This window comes from Ochotona princeps, chromosome 30 (genome assembly GCF_030435755.1).
Source record: "Ochotona princeps isolate mOchPri1 chromosome 30, mOchPri1.hap1, whole genome shotgun sequence".
NCBI lineage: Eukaryota > Metazoa > Chordata > Mammalia > Lagomorpha > Ochotonidae > Ochotona > Ochotona princeps.
This window is the reverse complement of record NC_080861.1, coordinates 6,911,559-6,935,299: the sequence shown is the minus strand read 5'-3', so window position 1 is coordinate 6,935,299 and position 23,741 is coordinate 6,911,559. Positions and strand designations below refer to the sequence as shown.

The following is a 23,741-nucleotide window of genomic DNA, read 5'->3' as shown; positions in this document are numbered from 1 at the left end:
TTCCCACTTGTTGTGTGGAGCACAGACGTGATCAGAGAAGTGCAGAGGGTCATTAAGACTGATTTGGAATTGATTTTGGTCATTTAAAGATATCAACACCTCTTTTTTCCCCCTTGATAATCCTTCCTTTTTAAAATCCCTTCCTTCTCAATAATATTATTTGAATAATAATTTGATTTTTCTTATTGCAAAAATATGATCCAATATAATAGAAAATGCAGGGAAGATGAACAGACAGATAGCGATAGTCTGACCATGTGCAGGCTGCACACAGGGAGCGCTGTGAATGCTTTTCCAGCACTGTTCTCTGTAGCCTTCGTTTTCATAGTCAGAATCATGCTTCACCTGTTGATTTTGCAGCCTGATTTCCCGTTTAATATGTGATATCTTATTGCTAAATGTTCTCATAGAAGACCTTTTAAAAAAGATGTATTGTATTTGAAAAGCAGAATTACAGAGGGAGGAAGAGATCACTAGAGTGACAGGGAGAGAGATCTTTTATCTGTTGATTCACTCCCCTAAATGAGTTCAAATGAGTGCAACAATTAGTGCTGGATCAGACAAAAACCAGAAACTCCACCCACGTCTCCCACATGGCTGCAGGGGCCCAAAAGACTTGGGCTGTCTTTACTGCTTTTCCAAGTCTGTTTGCAGGAAGCTAGATCAGAAGTAGGGCAGATAGGACTTGAATCACTGCCCGTTGCAGGCAGCAGCTTATCCCACTATGCCACAATGCCACCCCCCATAAAAGTACTGTTTAAGGTGTGATGGTATTCTATTCACAAATATGCTTAAGTCACCTGTCATTAGAAATAGAGGAGTAATGTGAGGACGTGTGTGTGTGTGTGTGTGTGTGTGTGTGTGTGTGTACTTTGCCATTGAATTAATGGGCACTATCCTGGGTGTTATGTGTTTAAATACATTCACCATTCCTTGGAATAACTTTCCAAGACTATAGTACCGTTTAGAATCATTTCCTATTTACCGGATAAGTATTTCATCTGGGACATGTCGTAGAACAGTCCTCCAGCAATCTAGAGTTCACAACTGTCTGGTCATTCTACAGACAGGTCAGAGAGCTTGGCAGGACAGCCAGGGGCAGAGGTGAGCAGTGCTGGCCCAAGGCCTGTTCGTTCTAGGGCTAAGGATTTTGTAGCTCGGCTCGTTCCCCAGCATGGCTGCGCCACTACCCGCACCCAGACCTCTTCTCTGTATGCCCCTCCAACACCCCAGCGCTCCTCTTCCCTTTTGCCTGGCAGTGTCTTCCTCTGCTGATGCCACACGCACCTGCTCGGGTCTCCTTCACGCTGTGCGTGCGCTGCCCTTGTGCGGCATAGCTTCCTCAGCATCCTCGCCTTCCGACTTTTTCTCCTCGACACTTGCTGTTTCCTTCACTTCCCACTTCTTGTTCCCCCATCTGTTCAAGAAGCCCTGGGCGCCTTTCCTGTCTGCTGGCTGCTCTATTTAGCCCTGCAAGTCAGCATTCATTCCTGTGTCTGCTGCTCCTGTACTCTGAGGACGCCCACTGAGACCTGAGCAGCGCTGCACCTGCTGTCTCTCCTCCCCGCTCAGTCCACACACAGATGCACCGCCCCGGCCTGTGGGATTTTCCAGGAGCAAGGTGTGTGTCGGGAATAGTGGCCGCAGCAGTGTGCAGGCAATCCTGACCCCTGACATCTAATTAGCAAAAGGAAGAGCAAGTTACGCTGAGTGCGATGGGAAGTCTTTCTGCTGCCTCTCTGCCCCTGCTGCCCAACCCATGACTGCCGCCCTACTGCTCCACCCACCCCGCCCCCACACACCCTGGCTCATTTCTTCTGAGCCAAATCCTACTCCTCCTTCAACTCGCTCACCCTTATCCCCTGAAAATGGTACCCCTGCTGCCTCTTCAGAAAACCTGCTTTCATTTCCACATTAACCAGAGTTATCCTCCCATCGCTGTCCTGCAGAACCATCTGAACTCTTCTCCAAGCTCTGCTGCACAGATCTTGTCTTCTCTGAACTCACAGTGGTCAGACTGTGCTTCCCACAAGACCTAGCAAAATGCAAATGCACGTATTAAATAAATTCATGAGTACATAAATAAATAATGAACTACCAAAACATCCCCTATTTCTAATTCAGTAACAGCAGAAAGACATTGCAGCAGTCAACAAAACTGGTGTATCAAATGCATGCATGATAAACACTTGAGATGTTTAGTAATCTAGGAAAAACATAAAGATGCATCAGCTATTCCAGCGGAAATGATCATGGAAACACCAAGCAAACTCAAAACCCCAGTTCTTCAGATGATTTGGTCAAAATGGAAACTCATCAACAATACCCGAATGCTTTTGAAGGAAAATAATGAAGTTAGCAGGTTGGGATTGGAACTCAATGTTACAGTTGTTGAATTCCCTTGAAGGAAACAGACATGAGGTCACTTGTTGGAAGGACTGTGGTAACTGTGCATAAGAAAGAATGTGTGGGGCCCGGCGACATGGCCTAGCAGCTAAAGTCCTCTCCTTGAAAGCCCCGGGATCCCATATGGGTGCCGGTTCTGATCCCGGCAGCTCCACTTCCCATCCAGCTCCCTGCTTGTGGCCTGGGAAAGCAGTTGAGGACGGCCCAATGCTTTGGGACCCTGCACCCGTGTGGGAGACCAGGAGGAAGTTCCTGGCTCCTGGCTCCGGATCGGCGCAGACCAGCCGTTGTGCTCACTTGGGGACTGAATCATCGGACGGAAGATCTTCCTCTCTGTCTCTCCTCTCTGTATATCGGACTTTGTAATAAAATAAATAAATCTTAAAAAAAAAAAAAAAGAATGTGTGCCCAGGGACGAGTTGGGAGTAATGGGCCAGGAGACTAAGGTTCTCAAAGCTGTCTGAACTTGAGCATACACTTTCAGAGAATGTGGCTCACAGAGCAGGCCATGTTTCCATTAGGAAATTGTGAGAAAATCTACCACATAGATTTGTTGAGAGGATTATGTGTGCTGATCCATGCAAGCGCCGTGTCTGCCATGTTGTAATCACTCTGACAAGACTAGATGCTGGCTGCTGTTCCCCTCTGATGGACTGGCCCTCACCCTCTTGTCCCCTGCAGAGTCACCCAGTGCAGCTGGCAGTGTGGCCCGCCGTGGTCAGCAGGTGGCCCTGCCTGCCATGACTCCCCGGCAGCTTCTTCCCTTGAGTATTAACGTGCTGTCCAGAACTGAAGACATTGATGAGTCCTTAAGCCCTAATTAATCTTTCTAGGCTAAGACACATAGAGTTTTAAAACCAGAAGCCAGGGTTTTCCAGCAGTGAATCAAACCCATGTACTTAAAGTCCATTGCACTCTTTTTGCCTGGCTATGAATTTTTAAAAACCAGTTACCATTATTGAGAAAGACTTCATCTTGTCTGTATTCTTTTGTTCTCCCACCAGTTCTGCCAGTTAGGGTTGAGGGCACCTAGAAATTCAGGAAATTGGGGGCAACAGGTTAATCCTCTGCCTGCAGGCAGTGGCATTCCATAGGGGCACCGGTTCATATCCCAGCTGCTCCACTTCCAATCCAGCTCCCTGCTTTATGACCTAGTAGGGCAGAAGAGGATTACCCAAAGCCTTGGGACCATGTACCCACATGGGAGACCCACACAAGGCTCCTGGCTCTTGGCTTCAGATCAGCTCAGCTCCAGCCATTGTTGCCTTTGGGGGAATAAACCAACAAAGGAAAGATCTTCCTGTCTGTCTCTCTTTGTAAATCTGCCTTTCCAATATAAATAAATAAATCTTTAAAAAAAAAAAAAAGAAATTAAGTAATGTATCCAAGATTGGACAGCTCATAATTGTTAAGACGTAAACCAATTTGTTTTCTACTCCGAAACATATATGCAAAATATAGTGAGCATTTTTCGTCAGTGTTGTATTTACACTTAAACATTATTAGAAGACAATTAGCCAAGCTCTTATTTGTGCTTGCGGGGACCAGTGTAATGATAGCCAACGAACGATACTGTTGCTGTTTAAAGCATTGTTAGTTAGAAGCAGTGTGGAGCATGAGAACCCAAGATAGAAATGTAAAATCAGTTCCACAATTTTAGAAGCTTGGTTCTTGGCTCTCTTTTTTCTGTGATTATGTAACATAGCAAGGAATAAATGACAAGCCACCCCGTTGCCTTTAAATGATTCTATTTCTATTTATAAAGTCTGAGTGATAGATCGAGTCTTGAGGAAAATTCTAAGATTAAGCAAAACTCCAGAGGGAGCATATATTGGACCTCCAACTCCCATCTGGAAGAAGTTCTTGGCCACTCAACTGGCTTAAGCCAAATAGTCCTCTTGCCTCATGTCGCGAGCGCTTTTTAAATAAGCTTTCCTTTGAACAAGGTTTCAAAGGGCACAAGTTGAGACAGAGTCTGCAGCAGGGTTTACTTGGGTTTTAGGCTGGCAGGATGCTCCTTAGTCGCTGTCATCAGCGCCTTAAGCGAAGTGGCAACTGTAGTTTTGGATCCTGCATGTTACCCCAGCTGGTTCCTCAGCTGCCCTGCTGTGGGCCAACCCCGTACCCTTGCACAGGTCACTGCATGCTGTAGAGGGCCCCAGTCTCACCATCCTCTTCATGACAGTGATGCTCCCACTCAGGCCATTACATGTTGTAAGGAGGAGGCCCACGGCCTTCCTTCCAGCTGCCCAGGCCTCACCACTTTCTGCTCTAAGATGGGTCCTTTGAAGTTCTTCCCTCCCAGCTTTTGCCAAGAAGGACAACTGAACTAAATAGAGCTGTTTAGGAGGAAGGGAGGGAGTGCTAGGGATTAAAGCTCCCAGAGCTGTTTGTATCTCAAAAGCTAATCCGAATGAGACACACGCATGGAGTAAAATGGAAATGTCTTTAAGCCAGGAGACATTGCAATCCTGGTGCCCTTTGTCTGCCCTTGGCTGGCAGCACCGTAGTTGGTAGCCACATGCAAGGAGGGGGCTGGTGCCTGTTCTTTCAGAATCCTGTCAAACCCCAGGGCCGACCTAGACTCAGGTGGCTTGGGCAGTAGAGGGGGCGGGAGGCTGAGGCCAGGATTCCTAGAGCACTCGTTTCTTCATGGTAAGACTTTGTTGTACACTGATGCACCTTCCAGAATCTTTACAGCCTTACACCGTTTGCTTGTTGCAGCTTCCAGTTCCGGTTTGCTCCTTGGGAGAAAGGCCTCTGGCTGGCAGTCCCCAGACAGAGCCATGTCAGGCACAGAGCACATGACTTGCTAAGACCAGTGCCAGAGCTAGAACAAAAGTTTCCTCATGCCACGTTCCAGCTGAGGGTTCTTTCCAGTCTACCACTATTTCAGTTATCTCTTGCAACATCACAGACCGCTCCAAAGCACGGTTTCTTAAACAACAGCGCTGTCGTCTCTCATGAGTGTAGGGGCCAGGAATCTGGCCAGGACCCTGCTGGGCTGCGCTTCTGCCCCACACACTCTTGTCACGTGTTCTCACTCCCTTGACTGCCCTGAGCTAGGTGGACAGAAAGGCCAGGAAACCTTGATTGGCTTGCCAGTGCCCCAGTGCCCCTCTCTCTGCTCTTGCTCCTTCCTGTCCTGTGGCCTTGCCTGGACTTCTTTCCAGCTTGGCATTTGTCATCGTCCAGTGAAAGCATAAGTTGGTCAGCCTCCTGAACTTGCCCTGAATTGGCACAAATTAACTTCTGGATCAATGCCTGTCTAGATTCAAGTGGAAAAGAGATCCATACTCCTCCTTAATAAGTCCAGCAATGTGCATATTCAGGAGCAGAAGGGAGTGATGGTTCTTGGGAGACTAATCACAGCCGTAGGTAATCAACAAATGGCATCTTTGTCACATTCCCATAAAACAGGCAAGTTTGAGCCTATGTGAAAACCTAAGTGGAAGAAGGGACAGGAGTTATGGGGCGTCCACATAGTCCCTTGATTGTCCCTCAGCCGAGCTTCGGAGGCCTTAGTTCAGATGTGTACTGGAGGGGTGGCAGCCGCACGCCACATGTGCGCAGCGCCCAGTCAGTGCCTGTGCCGCCCTGCCGGGGGATTCCATTCGGTTGGTGCTGCTGAGCTGAGTCTGTGTTCTGTGTTGAGTGTTGCCTTACAAATTCCTAAGGGCTTTTTCTCCAGGCAGCAGTCAAAACCCATGCTCTTCAGTGCTGCATTTATGTGTTAGAATAGAATGCACCTGCAGGCAACCTTCAACTATCAATTGGCACGTGCAGGTCCTTATTCTCTAAGAAAAGGGATGTCAGTCGATTTTTCCTCCCTTCCTTTGAATGACGAAGAATTCGGATATGAAAGCGCAAGCATCTAAGTAGGAAAAGCAATTAAAAAAAGATTTTATTTGAAAATCGGAGTTACAGAGAGAAAGGGGAGAGACAGAGAGATCTTCCATCTCTTAGTTCACTTCCCTAATAGCCTCAGTGGCAGGAGCTGGGCCAGGTTGAAGCCAGGGACCCAGAGCTCCTGCCGGGTCTCCCACAGGGTACAGAGGCCCAAGCTTCTGGCCCATGCTATCTTCTGCTACTTTTCCAGACATATTAGCAGGGAGCTGGATTGGAAGAGGGACTGGGTCTCGAACCAGCACTCATATGGGACACTGGTGTTGCAGGTGGTGACTTCACGTACTGCACCACAATGCTGACCCCTGGAAAACCCATTTTCTAGCCTGTCCCCACCCTAGTAGCAGTCTTTCCTTGTTTTCTGCCTAACTTAGTTTTAAGTTTCCTTAATGATGACGATCATCCTTTTGCTCTGAGAAAAATACTCATAATCTACATTTCATTGGGAAAGTTTTTGTATGTATTATATTTTCATTTAGAAAACAAGACTTTGTACTTCTATTATGGTTAGATTGTCTTTTACCACTTAATTTCAAACCACAGTACTTATTCCTAGAAACAAACAACCATCTAAATTGTTTATTGCCGTATCCAGAGAGGAAATAGAAGAAAAGCTGTTTCTAGGCTGTTGGGCAGAGCTTTTCTAAGTGCTTTGGGAAATCTCACATTTCCAGAGATTGTCATTGACTCTCAAGTTATGAAATTTGTCTTACATGAGACAAAAGGTTTGGTCTCCCAAATGTGTGTGGGAAGAAATGCAGTGTTTTTGTGTGGAAGTATAGTTGACTGCACTATAATTCACGCGACTAATTTGTGTCACTCATTAGTTATTAGCGCCATCTTACGTGTTCTTTCTGTGAGGGGTCCTATGTGTTAGCGCCCACGCAGGCGCAGAGCTAGGATTCAATCAGGCAAAGTCTGGGTGGTGGCAGTGGTGGGCTTGTTTTTTATTTGTTGTTTGTTTTGTCTCTGAAGAAAGATTATGCCTCTTGAAAACAGCCGAGTCCATTTTGAGGCCTTGGAGGATTTTGTTATGAAAAGGTTGTCCTTCTTTTTTCCTGTCATGTTAGGAAGAAGAATTAGAAGCCCAGATTTCCTTTCTTCAAGGACAACTGAATGACCTTGATGCCATGTGCAAGTACTGTGCCAAGGTGATGGACACCCATCTTGGTGAGTGACCTGAACGGCCAGGCCCAGGGCAGCCTCATGGACAAAATGACCAATGTTCGAAGTTTGATACCTTCATAGAATTGAAGTATTTGAATTCAGATGTAGGGCGAGGAGTTGAAGACTTGTTTTCCTAAGTCCCGTCCTTTCCTGTCAACTTCAGAAGACTGTTTTCCTGTGTTCATTTCTGCACTACCCAGTGACGGCCCTTCTTTTTCATCCTGACAGCTGAGCTGAGAACCATTGACCATGTTAACCCCTTGGCTGCACTTGGCTGCTTTTAGACTTGCCCTACTTCACACATAATTGCATGTGGGTGAGCAACCTATGTGCAGTGGTGAGCAGGTGGGCCAAGCCACCCGCTGTTTACCCAGGGTATATGTGCTGCTCACCCACCGGACTGTAGTACCCACACCCACCTGCCCCAAACACGGGATTTCCCCTTAGTTCTAGGGTGGTTATGCACTCAGGTTCCAGCAGCTTCCCTCCCATCAGTTATTTCTACAAAATGAAAGATCCAACGCAAGGAAGGAAGGATAAGGAAGTTGTCCAGGAGCTCCCTGAGAGATCTTAGGAGGACTGTGACAGCTCGCAGGCCCTGGGAGCCTTCTCAGCTGCTCTTTAGTTCACAAATGGAAAAGCCAGGCCTAGGAAGGATGAAGACGAGCAGCTGGGAGGAATTGCAGCCTGGACCCGGCCCTGGCGCTCGCTCACTGCAGCTCTGCTCAACTTCCCGAGCAGCAGTGGAACTTCCGGCGCTCTGCTGTCTTCCTGTACGCAGCAGCACTGATTTTGCACTTACCCTTCTGTTAATGTAAGAATCATCTATAAGAGGAGGCCAGGTTTTAGGATCAGTTTATTGGCCATTGTAAGAACCTTCTACATCTGATTTTCTGATATTCGTTTTTAAAAGAAAGAATAAAGACTTTTGATGTGTGTCTTTGGCAGTATTCAAGAAGGGGGTTAGCTAATGGCATTTAAAGAAGTACGAAGAAAAGGGGGATCACCAGACAGCTGCTTCTCGGTCGCTCACCCACGATAAGCGCTTCCTATAATTATGTAAGCATTCTGAGTATCCTGTTGGGTTGTGAGTCACAGTGTCCTGTATAAAAGAGGAACAGCAGCTTCACCAGAGGGTCTTGTTGGGCACGTGGATTCGGAGTGAACAGGTCCAGCCGGCGAGGGAAGCCCCACATGGGGGTGAACTTGATGTACAATTTGCACAAGTGGCTGCCATCTGGCTTTTCCCTTGAGTGCCATTAGCTTTAATATGTACTACTTACTTGGGAAGAAATTGTGCATTATATTCTTGCTTCTACACGGGAAACTGAGCCTTTACTGCAACTTTTTCTGCCTTTGGCTGTGAGATTGTACACCGTGCTGGCAAGTTCAGCATTTCGTGCTTCTGCCGTATGTAAGGCACGAGAAGGCATTCTGTTTCGCTGTTTTGACAGTTGCAGGTGCAGTTTACACACAGAAGTGGGCTGGCGACCAGAAGGCAGCGTTCATGTCAGCAGCATGGCTGTCCGTGCCACCTTAGATCTAGAGTAAGCGGTGGAACCGGCAAGGCGGAGGATGCACACAGTCAGTCCTGCACAGAGACCCCGACTCTGCGCTCACCTGCAGAGCCACGGGCAGATCCACTGCTGTGCCTGAAGCGTCTGCTTAAGGCGCGTTGTCCCAACAACCCGAGGAAGTTGTTCAGACAGCCACTGATAAGCAAACAGCAGGAAAGCAAATCAGAGGTTGTGTTCTCTGGAGTTAAGCAGGCCGAGATAGGTGGTCCAGGCCGAGATAGGTGGTCCAGGCCGAGATAGGTGGTCCAGGCAGAGACAGCTGGCTCACCCTTTCGCTGTGGCCTTCAGCCACACGCTTGCACGGTGACCTGCGGAGCTCCTGCCAGCATTTCACACAGAAGGGGGAAGAAGCGACACCAGAAGTCAGACTCGAGTCACCCCAACACCCACCACCACCACCCTCGAGGCCCTGCCCCGAAGCCCCATGTGTCCAGGGGTTCTGCCCGCAGCTCATTAGCCCGAGTGCTGGTGTGTGGCTGCCGCGCCGTGAGGAGAGGGCTGCCCAGCACTGCCCGGAATCCCGGGCAGGAGTGCTGGGGAGGAAGGAGAGGAGCGTGCAGCTGAGGGCACTGCCCACCCCCACCCCTTCCTGCGAATGAGGAGCCTGGCCTGGGGGCCCCTCTGCTTGTCTAGACCGGCGGCAGTAACCCCGGGGCATGGAAGAGTGTCCTGTCCCTCCTCCCAGTACACCCGTGTCTTCATCCGCACTCCCTTCTGGAGCCCTAAGGTCGTGCTTTGAGTAGATGGATCTGCGGGCGACCCACAGCAACACAGGGCACCCGAGAGAAGAGGGTTGGGCCCTCAGGACGTAGGGCGTGCTGACACTTGGCCGGCATGCACTCTCGTGCAGACACCGGCCACCTCCGGATTGGGACAGTACCTCTGTCTGTCTAACCCCAGCTGACCACAAAGCTTGCCATGAAGTTCCAGTCCCAGCCTTGCAGCCCACGGGTTTGAACTTGCCAGCTGGAGACAGCTCAGGCTGTCCGAGGTTAGCATTCTGTCTGAGTAAATGCCCACAGTTGATCTCTCCCCGTGTGTCCCAGGAGTCAAGGCAGTGATAAAAACAAAAGCTGAGCTTTCCCGGTCCTCTGAAAGCCCTCCAGATCTGGTTTTTGTCCGTTTTCTGCAGTGGTTTGTTGTTAAAATCTTGTTGAGTAGCTTCAGTTTTGTTTTGTTTTGAGAGGGAACAAATTGTTACAGGCTTTTAAGGAAAGCTAAAACATTTGCTCTCTAATTTTCTCTCTCACTCCATTCCCATTGAACGGACACTCTGGTTTGGGAACAGGCCCCTCTGTTGGCTTAAAGCGCAGGCAGGTTCTCTTGGTAAGTAAACGCCACTGCCGTAGGGTGCAGCAGGCTCAAGGACCGGGCGGCCTGGCTTCGGGATTTGCCTGACTGAAGGTTCCAGTGCGCCGTCAGGCCGAAGCGTGTGCAGACGACATCGTCTTTGCTTACTCCTTCCTGGGAAGTCTCTGGAAATATCCAAAAGGGACACAATTTTGAAACATAAGCCCTGAAACTGTCTTCCATTCCTTCAGGCAATAAGGGACACTTAACTGTGTTCCTGTGATGGATCAGGAATGACTTTGAAGGGCTGGACATGTAACCCGGAGCACAAGCATGTCTTGGAACTCCTGTCCCCCCTTAGAGGGAGGCGGGTGGTGAGTGAGCCGGCAGATCCATGCAGTGACAGCAGACAGTATGGCAGAGGCCGGAAGGGGATTTGGGCACTGCTGTACTGTGGATTCTTTGGGGTAGACCCTGGAGCAGGCTGCTGAGCAGTGAGGTGTGGGTCTTAATTAGCCCGTTCACAGGCTAACTGCCCAAAGTGCGTGCACCCATGTGGGATGTTGAGCAAGCGTGGGGCAGCTCTGTGGAGTGAATGACTGAAGCTAAGTAGCACGTAAGCCATGACAAGTGGGATAAACCGACAGAAAGAAAGAAAGCAGGAAGTGTTGATGGAGCGTAAGCTTGTTCTCTCTCAGGTTCTCGAATGGGTATGCCTGTCAGTATGTCTAGGAAACTGCTGGCGGGAAGCCGTCCCACCCTGACACACTCCCCAGTCAGCCTCGGGGCCATGGGTTTCTCTCTCATTCCCAGCTGCCTCTGCGACTGTCGCCCCAAAAGCCCCAGTCCCTGGCAGTGCTGTGTGAACCCTGGAGCTGCCGCAATTTGGATGTGGTTGTGGGCAGTGCAATGCTGAGTTCCCAGATCTCTGCCCTTGGCCGTGGAGGGAGGAGTCCCTGGGCCTGGAGGGAGGAGTCTCTGGGCAGAGGCCACAGAGAGCCACACCTGTGCACAGCTGGGGACGTGCTGGAGACCCATGTGTGTCGTTGCATTTTCACTTTCTTTTTGAAGCTGCAGGTTTTTTTGTTGTTATTCTAAATCCTTAAAGACCATTTCTTCAGTAAGTTTAGTTACTGAGTGGAGGAGGCAGGAGAGATGGGGGGAGGTGGGAGTGTTGAACGTTAGGGAGGGTAAGTTAGCACAGTGTAGGGAGCCCAGCTGGAAACGCCCCGCTGTGAAAACACCCCAGCCAGAGGGAGGTCCCAGCTGGGTGGTCAAGGCTCGGTCGCTCACGCTGACTGGCAGGTCTGCTGCGCGTCCCAGGCCCACCACTGCCCTCTGCTCCAGCCAGCAGCTTTTCGTGGCTACAGTTGGCAGAGCACTGTGCATGGGAATCACTGTTATGAAACTTGGCAGAAAAATTCCTGTTTTTCTTCAGAGTCCTCATGTGGCAGCAGGTAAGTTAGACTCGGAGCGTTAGTTACAAAATGTCACCCTTCTATTTTCAGTAAATATTCAAGATGTGATATTACAAGAAAACTTGGAAAAGGAAGATCAAATTCTGGTTTCGTTGGCGGGACTGAAGCAGGTACCACAGCATCATGACACTGTTCCCTCGTGCCCCGCGGGCCACCCGCCTGGTGCCCACTGTGGAAGGGCCCCCAGGACCTGGAACCCCCTCTGCTCCCAGGCAGCCCTGTCTGAGCCCCCACTCCTCACGTCTGCTTCTTCTGAGGATTACATGTGACAGCGCCCAGCTCAGATGGGACTCCCGTATCCCACACTGCCCCTCCCCCCACACCTGTTCATTCCTCAGCAAGAACAGGTGTGACATGTCCCAACGTCATGTTCAGTCAGTCAGTCATCCGGCCCTAGATCTGTGAATATCCTTGGAGCACACGTCAGAAACGTGCCCTGTGCTGGGCCTCAGGCCCTCCCGTTGACCAGGCCCTCAGAAGTCTAAAACACTGTGGATGTCCCAGATGTCAGTCAGGGTCACAGCCAGCCACAGCTGCCGTGGAGCCGCTCCTCCGGCCCACGCTGCTGAGTGGGTTGGTGTGCAGGCAAGCAGCATTTCCGGTTTAGCATAACCAGGTGGCACCCATGCCTGACCCAGTGGGGACCTGGCCGTCACTGCCCTGACGTTTTCCTTGGTCATTCCTAGGTCAGCAGCTTTGATCAAGTTGAATTCTACACACACCACCCACTCTCTGCTGCATTATTTCTGTCTTATGATAAAATGCCAGCAGCCATACTGTTAAAAATGGTCAATGACAAGCCTGGTTTAAACATGTAAGAGATTTGCTTACACTTATTCATCTTTTCTGATTTGAAAACAGATCAAAGACATCCTGAAGGGGTCGCTGCGTTTCAACCAGAGCCAGCTGGAGGCCGAGGAGAACGAGCAGATCACCATCTCCGACGACCACTACTGCTCCGGCGGCCAGGGCCGCGGCGGCCCGGTGCCCGGGGCCCCCAGCCAGGGGCGGCAGGTGGGTTGGCACGCGTGTGCTCACGTGAGTCCTTGGAAGTTCAGCGCCGTAAAACCTTACCCAGGTGACTTAAAGATGCCACGTGTGAGGTTCAGCTGTGAAGTTCCGGTAGCCCAAGCCGGGGTGCTGAGTAAAGCTGTGTAGAAGATACACTGCAGTCCCCAGGGTAAGGGTGCCACTCACGGTGACAGCGATGACACTGTGCCTCCTGGAGCTGTGTACTTACATGCAGGCTTGCTAACCTGGTCTCACCCCCATCCCCGGGCGGAGGAAGCCAGGCCTGTCGCGGGTGTCGGCAGCTGCCCCAGGGGGGGCCTCCATTACCAACACCATCCGTATGTCCCCGGTGGATCCCAGCGGCTCTCTTCCTCACTATAGCTCCTTTGTGGTCCTGTCTTCTGAGGCGGTGCCTGCTAGTTGTTTCCGTAAAGGGCCAGTTAGCACATACGTTAGCAGGCCACGATGGCCAAACCTGTCTCCAGCTCTTTGGTTTGGTTTTGTTTAGTTTGGTTTTTTTGTCCTTATGTCCCTTTAAAAGCATAGAAACTGGCCACTCTTAGCTCAAGGCTCATACAGAGGCAGGTCAATGCCAGATGCAATGGGGTGGGGGCCCTCAGCACAGTGCTGGGTGTCGCTTATTCTAACTGAACCTCAGGGCTCTCCAGCTGGCAAGGACCCTAGTGCTTCCTTATCCGTGCTTGATCCCATCTGCTTATTTTAGGACAAGAAAACCGAGGCCAGAGGGCTCACCAGGCAGAGAACAGCCAGCTTGCCAGCCCCTGCTTCTCAGAGCCTCTGCCCCAGCCCCAGCCCAGCCCCAGCCCAGCCCCAGCCCAGGAGGCCCCAGCCAGGAGGCCCCAGCTAGGAGGCCCCAGCCCAGCCCAGCCCAGGAGGCCCCAGCCCAGCCCCAGCCCAGCCCCAGCCCAGGAGGCCCCAGCCCAGCCCCAGCCCAGCCCAGGAGGCCCCAGCCCAGCCCCAGCCCAGCCCCAGCCCAGGAGGCCCCAGCCCAGCTCCAGCCCAGGAGGCCCCAGCCCAGGAGGCCCCAGCCTAGGAGGCCCCAGCCCAGCCCCAGCCCAGGAGGCCTCAGCCCAGGAGGCCCCAGCCCAGGAGGCCTCAGCCCAGGAGGCCCCAGCCTAGGAGGCCCCAGCCCAGCCCCAGCCCAGGAGGCCTCAGCCCAGGAGGCCCCAGCCCAGGAGGCCTCAGCCCAGGAGGCCCCAGCCCAGGAGGCCCCAGCCCAGCCCCAGCCCAGCCCAGGAGGCCCCAGCCCAGCCCCAGCCCAGCCCCAGCCCAGGAGGCCCCAGCCCAGCCCCAGCCCAGGAGGCCTCAGCCCAGGAGGCCCCAGCCCAGCCCCAGCCCAGGAGGCCTCAGCCCAGGAGGCCCCAGCCCAGCTCCAGCCCAGGAGGCCCCAGCCCAGGAGGCCCCAGCCTAGGAGGCCCCAGCCCAGGAGGCCCCAGCCCAGCCCCAGCCCAGCCCAGGAGGCCCCAGCCCAGGAGGCCCCAGCCCAGGAGGCCCCAGCCCAGCCCAGGAGGCCCCAGCCTAGGAGGCCCCAGCCCAGGAGGCCCCAGCCCAGCCCCAAGCCCAGCCCAGCCCAGCCCCAGCCCAGGAGGCCCCAGCCCAGCCCCAGCCCAGCCCAGGAGGCCTCAGCGCCCTGGATGAGCAGTTCTGCATTATTCACAAAGGATTACAACATTGTCCACTTCACACCTGTGTTTTAAGTTTGCAAGAACAGTTTTAGAAATCAGCTTATAAAGATTTATCTCAGTAAAGGAATACCAGCAAAATCTTATCTAATTCATTTTCTCAACCACTAGTATCCAGAAGCTTGTAAATTGTGTGTGTGTGTGTGTGTGTGTGCGCGCGGCGCACGATTTTAAAGCAGCAAGGTGTCAAGCATACATGTGCTCACCCACCGGCTTTAAACAGCAGCTTTATTTAAAACAGCATGCTGGTCGAGTTCAGTGTGTAAACCTACTACGGAAAAAAAGACATTTTGCAAATACTAATGAATCTGCACAATTAAGGGTTTTTAGCTAAACTTGGCAATTGACCTTCCTACTTTTAGTGTTTGTCAGAATCTGCCCATTCCCACCTCTGCCCCACATGTGCGCTGCCACATGTGCCCACAGTGCACTGGCCCCGAGCTGCTGGAGGTTCCCTGTGCCCGTGCTTGGCTGGAGCCTCCCAGGCACCGCCCCCCGAGCTCTTCTCTTCCTGGGCCTATGACCACACAAGGAAGCAAAGACACCCCTGCTCTCCCCGTCCCTGCGACTGTTGGCAGGCCCTGTGTGATTGGCTTCTGACCCGCCAGCCCGGCATCTGGCCTGCACACGCTCCCTTGGGAAGTTTCTGATGACTTGGGCAGTGAAAGGCAGGACCTTGCCACAGCCTTGGTGTGCCAGGCAGCCTTCCTGTGCCCAGGTCCCAGGTTTGTAATCTGTCTCCTGCCTGGTGGTATAGCCATCAGCTGCATGCATACCTCTAAAATTCCAGTTAAATATATTAGCAGAATTGAAAGCTAAGGTTGAGTTCCTCATTCCCACCAGCCACATGCAGCTAGAGGTCCCGGAGGGAACGGCGCCAGCAGCAAAGCCTTGGAGCAGCACAGGGAATTGTATTGACTGGCGCGGGTCTGCACGTGGGCCCACTGCCCTCTGTGTGATCCTGAACCCGAGCCGGGAAACGAGGTGGCTTGGGGCCGATAGCAGGAAGGGGGCAGGGAGCATGTAGGAGGAGACTTGAAAAGGTTTGCAGAAAATGTGATTGAAAGATGCTTATTATAATGCAAAAAGATTTGAAAGCCATGCAGTTTTCCATGGGCTTTGTGAAGATTCCTCACTTTGGTTGTTCTGACAAGTTTTAGGTTGAAAATTTCCTTAATTGTGTGGTTCATGCCAGTGTTTGGCAAGAACAGAGGACTGACTCGGGAGTTGGGAAGCTTCTGCAAGGATATAAATGGCACAGGGAAGGGTTAAGGCTGGTATGCAAATCAGTAAGGAGACCAGCTTTGTGTCTGGAAAAATGTTTGTAAGCGGGAGCCTGGAAGAGTGTACTCTTTGCATTTGGTTTCTAGGTAGGCCAAGCCATCAGGCCTCCTGCCTGGACCCCCTTCTTGATCTGTAATACTGAGGGGTTAAGGAGATGAGGGGGTGCTGGTAGGCCTGTTGTGGTGGTCCCAGTGCCCTGGGGAGAGGACTGCTCTAAAAATAGGAGCTGCCCTGCACACTGCTGCCTTCAGCCTCAGGTAAGTGCCTGCAGGATGCGTTCCTGCTGCAGGGGCTGCGCTGGCGGCAGAGGCCAAGGCCTTCCTGGCTTGTGCTGCACCGCAGCAGTGACGTAAACGAGGTGACCACACTGGGCAGGCAGGAGGTGGGCACAGGTCCTGTGCGCACAGGGAAGGAGAGGCCCACTCCCCAAAGGTGGCTCTGCTCCAACCCGGTACTTTACACCAGACCGTAACAGTGACAAAGTTAGGTTACTTGTCTTACAACTCAGAAAAAAACAACCTTTTTCTACCAGACAGCCCGCACACCATCCATGGTCACACCTGCTTCTACCAAAAGGCCACATGTACCAGTTCTCCTCCCTTGGAAGTAACTTTTTAGTAAGTAGAGTGCAAACAGGTTTAGAATGGGTCATCAGGAACCTCAGGCTACTGCGCCAGCGCTGGGATGCTTAGGCACGTTCCAATCGAATGTCTTAAAAGCTGTGTGATGGAGCCCAGCATGATAGCATAGTGGTTAAAGTCCTCGCCTTACACGCACCAGGATCCCATATGGTCGCCTGTTCTAATCCCGGCAGCCCTGCTTCCTATCCAGCTCCCTGCCTGTGACCTGGGAAAGCAGTCGAGGATGGCCCAAAGCCTTGGGACCCTGCACCCGCGTGGGAGACCGGAAGAAGCGCCTGGCTTCAGATGACCTTGAAGGAAGGGAAGTCATTGCAGACCAGCTCAGTCCTAGCTTGGGACTTTTTTGCCAGTACACTTTAGAGTCACCATGCTGAGTTTCATGTTGTCAAATTCCCAGTCCCTGCTGTTAGCCCGGGACAGCCCTGTACAGGCACAGGACACACAAGCCAGGAAAGAGCTCCAGATGGCAGCACCAGGCACCTCGCTGCACCCCGACCACACTGGGAGGGAGACATGCTCCTCATCCCATTTCAGAAACGAGAGAATTCCAGGAATGAATAGTGCCTGTCCAGTTCCCACTCAGAGCTGGCTGGGACCCTGCTGCAGCTTGCTGCTGGCTCCGGAGCCCTCGCTCTCAGCCTCCCGGGCAGAAAGCTGTTGCCCTGGGAAGCAGTCTTCAGTGACAGGGGCTCAGCCAGCCACCGCTGGCTCCAGGCTTCCGGCCAAAAGCACCCCAAATCTTGCGAGGACAGAGCGCAGGCTTGGGTGGCCCAGCTCAGCCCAGGACGCTGGCCACTCGCAGGGCCAGCTCTTCAGTTCCTCTCAGCCTTGCCTCTCACCTGCCTGTCCTTCCGACTGTCCCGCAGGCCTCTTCAGAAATGCTGGCACGCACAGATGGAGGAAGTTCTGACGACTTCATCCTGGTGTCCAAAGAAGATGAGGCGGGCAGTGCCAAGGGGCCCTTCTCAGGCCAGGCCCAGCCTCTTCGCGCCCTCAGAAGCACGTCTGGGAAAAGCCGGGCCCCCGCCTGCTCCCCTCTGGTGTTCACAGACCCGCTGATGGGCCCAGCCTCTGCCTCCTCCAGCAATCCCAGCTCCAGCCCTGAGGACGACAGCAGCAAGGACTCAGGCTTCACCGTTGTGAGCCCCCTGGACATCTGAGCTCAGTGCCCAGCGCTGCCGCCCTCGCCAGCCCCCATGCCCCCTGGACATCTGAGCTCAGTGCCCAGCGCTGCCACCCTCGCCAGCTCCCATGCCCCCTGGACATCTGAGCTCAGTGCCCAGCGCTGCCGCCCTCACCAGCCCCCATGCCCCCTGGACAACTGAGCTCAGTGCCCAGTGCTGCCGCCCTTACCAGCCGCCATGCCCCTCCTGAACATCTGAGCTCAGTGCCCAGCGCTGCCGCCCTCACCAGCCCCCATGCCCCCAGGGAGGGCCTCTCAGAAACCAGCGCTTCTTTCCTGTCATGCATTTGCCATTGGCCCAGTCCTTTGGAACCCTTTAGAAAGAAGCAATACAGCCAGGGCTCACACAGAGCTAGGGCCACCAAAACACAGACAGGACTTTCTGGGCCTTCCCTTCCCCCGCCAAGCACTGCTCTGAGTTGGGGCTGGGTTCCACTCCCCAGTCATACTCACTGTTCAAAGAAAACAGTTACAATCACTTCTCTCCCCTTGTCCCCTCTGTCCATTTTATTTAGAAGGAAGAAGGGTTGGTTTCACATCTTCACTCCCTCACCACATCCGGCATAGGAATACTGGCTAATACCAGGAAAGCTTTCCCTGTGGGAGTCCCAGCCCACTTCCTTCCTGCCTTGGGAAGCCATACAGCAGAGCCTAGTCTAATAGAACAAACTAGAAGTAGTGGATGCTAGGGCTGAAGAAGTCCCGGTACTGACCTCTCAAACTTAGAGTGATTTTACAAACAGGATTTAAACTTAGGATTCCGCCTTAGGTGCGAAGTGTTGGTAGTTTTGGTTTGTTGGAAAACAGATTTCCAATCCTTGGGCCAAATACATTTTAGTTCCTGCTTAAAACTGTTTCTGCTTAAAACAATTAGATTTTACTTGTTAATGTCTTTCACAGCCAGGAAATAAGGGAGTCTTTCAGCCAGCTTTGCAGCACTGATTACAAAGGCTGCTAAGCTGACTGTTCCAAAAGGAAAATGTGGCCCTAATTTTATGGAATAAGCTGCTTTCAGTCAATTTGTTGGTCAAGTTTCTTTAGCTTTGGAGCTATATTTATCTACCAAATAAGGAACATGGGGGAAAAAAAAGCCAGGGCCATTCCTCTGCAGCCAGAATCCCCGTTGTCTCTAAGGTAGCAGTGAGTGGAAGTCAACTCCAGGACTCAGGACTCCCTGGAGAGCAGGTGCCAGGAGGCCGGAGCCCTCCACAGCCGCTTCCCTGCCGGGAGCCGAGAGAGGGAACTTGGGGACTCGCACCATCCTGGGTGCCCCTGTGGAGACCAGGTGTGACAGCACTGCCCAGATGAAAGGTTTCCCCAGCTCGTTCCTTGGCACGGGACCCCTGATGGACACGGAGCACCCCGCGCGTTATTTCCTTGAGCAGGATGCACCCTCTGCTGAGTAGGCATTCCTTCTGATGGGAACTCTTGGTGCTGTGTGACCTGACTGGAGCAGTGGCTGGTTGCAAGGGTGAGAAGGCCTCACGTGAAGGGAGGAACGTGCCCCCACTGCTGCCTGCCGCATCCCCGCCCAGGGTCGAGTGCAGTAATGACAGTGTTCCCGTGGGCTCCCGTTTCCAGAGGCCATGGGTCAGCTGCTGCCAAGGCACTGCTTGGCACCCTAGTTTGTTCTTAGATGCTGTCAGGGCCCCCGCACGCCAGGCGCTCTGTCACCGGCCTTGCTGGACGCCAGGGCCAAGGAGGCTTCCATGATTGAGCGGCTGCTCCACAGCGTACTTGGAGGCTCTGAGGATGCTGCGACCCAGTGTGTTAGGCACTAGCTCATTCCCTTCTGAGGGCACAAGTGTGGAGGCTGCCCCGTCTGGAGCCCGGGGCCCTCAGGACGGAGTGGAGCTGGCCCTGCCCTGGTGGCATGCCCTTGCCCTGAGGGGTGCAGCCACAGAAGCCACGCCGCAGCCACAGGCCACCGTCCCAGAGATTCCCAGGCCTGCCTGCGGATCAGGGGACGGCCCTGCCCTGGCACTTCACTGTGGGCGCCTCCCACAGTGAATATCTCGGAGATGTGGCTGCTGCAGCCCCCACAAGGCCACCCTGCCTCAGAAGAGGGGCGCAGGGGCGGGTCAGTCCCAGGCTCAGAGCTCGAGAACCCTGTTACTGTCTCATCCAGCCCCAGCGGCTTTTTTTGATGTTGTTCTTCCTGGTCAAACGTTGTTTGCATTTTTATTTGTTACAACGCTATTAAGGAATGTTTATTTCTTTTTATTATTTTTCAGGTTCTTGGATTTTTATAATTGCACATTTTTTTAAAGAAAATTTTTGAACATATCAAACCTTTCTGTTTTTCTCTGACCAATGTAATCAGTGGATTCCTTCTTGTGTTTTGATTTTTTTGATTATTAGCAGGTGAATGTGTTTTAGAGATGAACCGTTTAGGTGAATTCCCAAGGCCATCTCTGGTTTTTTTATATATGCATCCCTGTGGATCTCATACATTCCTCTGTCATCAGTTTGGAAAATAGAGCTTTCTCTCTGTACAGTACATGTGAGAGTTAACAGACTAATTGCCTACGTTATGTGTGTGCCAAGGGGCTGTAGAACACTTTACGTGTTGAATTATGCTAGATTTTTTCCTCCGAAGATGGACCCCTGTCTGCCAAGAAAGAATGTTGCCACGCGCGCCCACACCTCTCTGGGCCCTGCCTTCCCACGTGCGCTGGACATCCTGCAGGAATGCCACAGCCACTTTGTCAGGGATGCTCCGCCCACGTAAGACTGACTGTGGCCCAGGAGACACTCAGCTATTGTGCTTTTCCTGATACGGTTCTTTTTCAGAAAGTCCCGCATGGTCCTTTGGAGAGTTAGGGAGGACGTGGGGGCCCTCGTGCAGCCCTCCAAGCCTGCAGCCTCATGTGTGCCAAGCAGGCGCCTAGGGGACCGCCGAACCACGCGGGAGGCTGGGCCTGCGGGTGGCCACTGGCAAGGCCACTGCCTGCTTGTGGGGCGGGTTGATGTTGAAAGCTGCATCTGTGTAGCATTGAGAGAAGTATGAAGTTCATGTTAGCAGGCTGGGGACACGCTGATGTCACACTTTGTCTCATGACAGCATAATTCACTTGATCCGTGGAGGACTTGGCTGTGTCATTTATATCCTGTCGCTTTCTTCTCATTCATCTTTATGCTAGAACTCATAATGGTTTAAGCAGTGATTTATCCTTTTGGCAAAGTGAGCCCATACAGTATGGTTATAATAAAAGACTAATGTGACTCTCAAGATGTGGCCTAACTTCTTTCGGGCTGAGTGAGCGCACCAGGTGCTCAAGGGCCCTGGCCAGCGCCAGGTCAGGCAGGGCTGGGTGATGGACGAAACCTTGCTTCACAGCCGAAGCCAGCACAGCTCAGCACCTGCTGCCTGGCCTCCCTGCACTGCCCAGGGCCCAGGCAACTCAGCCTTTCCGCTCCTGTCTGACCCAGGCAAGCGGCTCAAGCTCCGGGGCCTCAGCTTCCCCATCTGTAGTCTGGGGTCACACTGTAGTCCGACATGGATGACAGAGGAACCCCCAGCTGGAGTCCGGAGCACACAGTGGGCACTGACATGCAGTTAACAGCAGGCAGCTTCAAAGATGCCATTTCCCCCTGGCAGGAGCGCCCCCTGATGGCCAGGGACCCTGGAGGCTTCTCTGGGGACTGAATCCTACCCTGGGGCAGCCCCAAAGGTACTGCTCCCTCATCACTCCCCCTTGCTCGAGTGTCCCTGGTAACTTCCTTCCCAGCCAATGTGGGGCTCTCTGAGCAGGGAGGGGCGGAGTGATAAGGAAGTGGGTGGGGCCTCTGGAGCCAGGGTCCAAGGCTGAGAGAAAAGTCACAAAAGGTGAAGGACCTGGAGACAGGAGCTCTCCCCCGGCCCGGGGACTCCCCCTCGGGTCCATCTGCCCCCTCTGGCGGACACAGAGGGACACACACACAGAGTGAGGCTGGGCAGGTGCAGGGCACACTCACATTGCCAGGAAGGCACGTGCTTCTAAATTAAGAATAGACGTGAAAAGCCCCGAGGAAGTGCTCCAGCAGCCTGGGAGGGTCCCCAAAGGCTGCAGAGGTGAGGCGGTGCTGGGGCTCTGTGTGAGTCAGCCAGCCCTTCCTGCAGCACACTTCCTGCTCTGTCAAGGCTAGAAACGAAGCTGCAAGCTTGAGTCACGGCGTTTCCCACAGGCCTTGCTGTGTTGGGGAGCCAGCCCCCGTTACGGACCTGGGGTTGATGGCATCTCACGCAGCCAGGCTGGGTGGAGCCGAAGGCCCCTGTGGTGCAACAAGAGCCCTGACAATGACCAGACTGCAGTGGAGGAAGTGGCTCGGCACAGAGCAGGACCCCACTGCCAAGGTGCCAGGTCCCCAGAGGGTGCTCCCAAGGGCAGGGCAGCCGGCAAGGTTCCCCTGTCACCCGGTCTTGCCAACATCATCGTCAGCCGCAACGTGGGCCCCCTCCCTCCTGCTGCCCTTGGCTCTGCTGCTGATCCTGCAGCCACCCAGCTCTCCAAGCCAGGCCCCAGTGCCACGAGCAAACCTCATCCTCAGGCCGTCCCGTGGCTGGCTCACAGCCCCTTCCCATCTCGCCGCAGGGGAGGCCCGTGCCCACTCGCCAAACCTGGCACTGCCCTTGCTGCTGCAACTGCCCTGCCTACCCCTCACGTGATCCAGCTAGAGTGCCTCTGCCCCAGCCTCAGGACGGGAGTGGCTTCTGGCTCCGCCCCACCACGCTGGACTCCTTCCTCCCACCGAGGCCATGCACCTGCGTCCTCCGCCTGGGGCCCTGTGCCCTCCACCCGGGGCCCTGTGCCCTCCACCCGGGGCCCTGTGCCCTCCGCCTGGGGCCCTGTGCCCTCCACCTGGGGCCCTGTGCCCTCCGCCTGGGGCCCTGTGCCCTCTGTCCCATGAGTGAATGGCAGCCTTGGTGGCCAGGCAATGCTCAGGAGTCTCCACTGGTCGTCTTCTGCCACACAGCCGCTCTCCAGTGTTCCCTTGGGAATCTATATTGCTGGCCACTTACTAGTCCCCCGGGCAGCTGCGTGATGAGTCACCTAGGCCATGTGCCACAGTGCAGTTGTAGGTTGTGGGGCTCAGGATGCCCTGGAAGACTCGAGACAGGGCTGGCTCATTTGTATGCCAGTCTGATGGCCAACGCTGAGACCTCAGCTTGTGTTGTGGGCCAGCCCACACCTGCCAAGAGCTCCTGTCTAGGGGTGAGTGAATGCTGGCAGGGTAGGGCAGGGAGAGCCATCAAGTAGAAGCCATCTCCCCTATCCTGACTTAGCATAGCTTGTTATGCCAAGTGGTCACAGCCCGCCCAGTGGCAAGGGGAAGAACAAACCTACTTGCCAGTGATATTCCAGAAATACCGCTGTGGCCGCTTTGGGAGACCACAGTGTGTCATGCCCATCGGCTGTGAGCTGAGGATGGCCAGGGCGAGGCCTTGGTCACCACGAAGAGACCATGTCAGCCATCCTGGGGAGCCCATGTATGCCACCGCCCCTTCTCCAGCACCCCTAAGCTCCACAGAACTCCACGTCCCTCGGGGACTGCCTCTGGTTTCCCACCCAGCAGAGCACAGAGGCTGCGTGGGCTGGAGTCCAGCCTCTGGCAGCTGCCTGGTACACTCCGAGCTGAGCTGCCAGGATGCCCGGCCACTGTGGGGGAGGAGCGGCAAGCCGCAGCACCATCTGGAGGGGGGGCCTGTGGCCTTGTTGTAGCTCGGATGTGACTGTCCCCAAAGACAGTTTGGTCCCCAATACATTGGGTTAAAGGCTAAGGAGTTAGGGGTGGAGAGTCATCCAGAGCCCCAAGGTGGCACCCTTGGGAAGGGATGAGGCTGGGTTAGGTTGCTGCAGTGGGCCCCTTGAAGGCACTCTGGTGGTTCTGTAAAGAAAGACACACAGAGAACCAGGGACTACCATCCTCTGCCTCCAGAGCCACTGCAGACTCCTCCCTCATCAGTCGGCAGACCAGATAGACTGGAACCCTCTCAAACTGAGAGCTGACGTCAGTCATCCATCCATCCAACCACAGGCACCTGTTACAGGGATGCGCAGTTGACTGCCATGGGCCTCACTGACCCAGTCCACGCCCAAAGCCTTCGCAGGTCA

The 23,741-nt window shown here is 53.5% G+C and overlaps 1 protein-coding gene across 2 annotated transcripts in view; it reads left to right on the top strand.

Annotated features, from left to right (window-relative positions):
- TBC1D5 (TBC1 domain family member 5) overlaps positions 1 to 18,041 on the top strand; it is a 273,887-nt gene extending 255,846 nt beyond the window's left edge. For both annotated transcript variants that reach the window (XM_058657229.1, XM_058657228.1), the window contains exons 18-21: positions 7,383 to 7,482; positions 11,855 to 11,934; positions 12,686 to 12,838; positions 17,330 to 18,041. In XM_058657229.1, coding sequence (XP_058513212.1) covers positions 7,383 to 7,482; positions 11,855 to 11,934; positions 12,686 to 12,838; positions 17,330 to 17,623 — 627 coding nt within the window. In that variant the 3' untranslated portion in view covers positions 17,624 to 18,041. The remainder of the gene's footprint in view (positions 1 to 7,382; positions 7,483 to 11,854; positions 11,935 to 12,685; positions 12,839 to 17,329) is intronic.
- Positions 18,042 to 23,741: the final 5,700 nt, after the last annotated feature.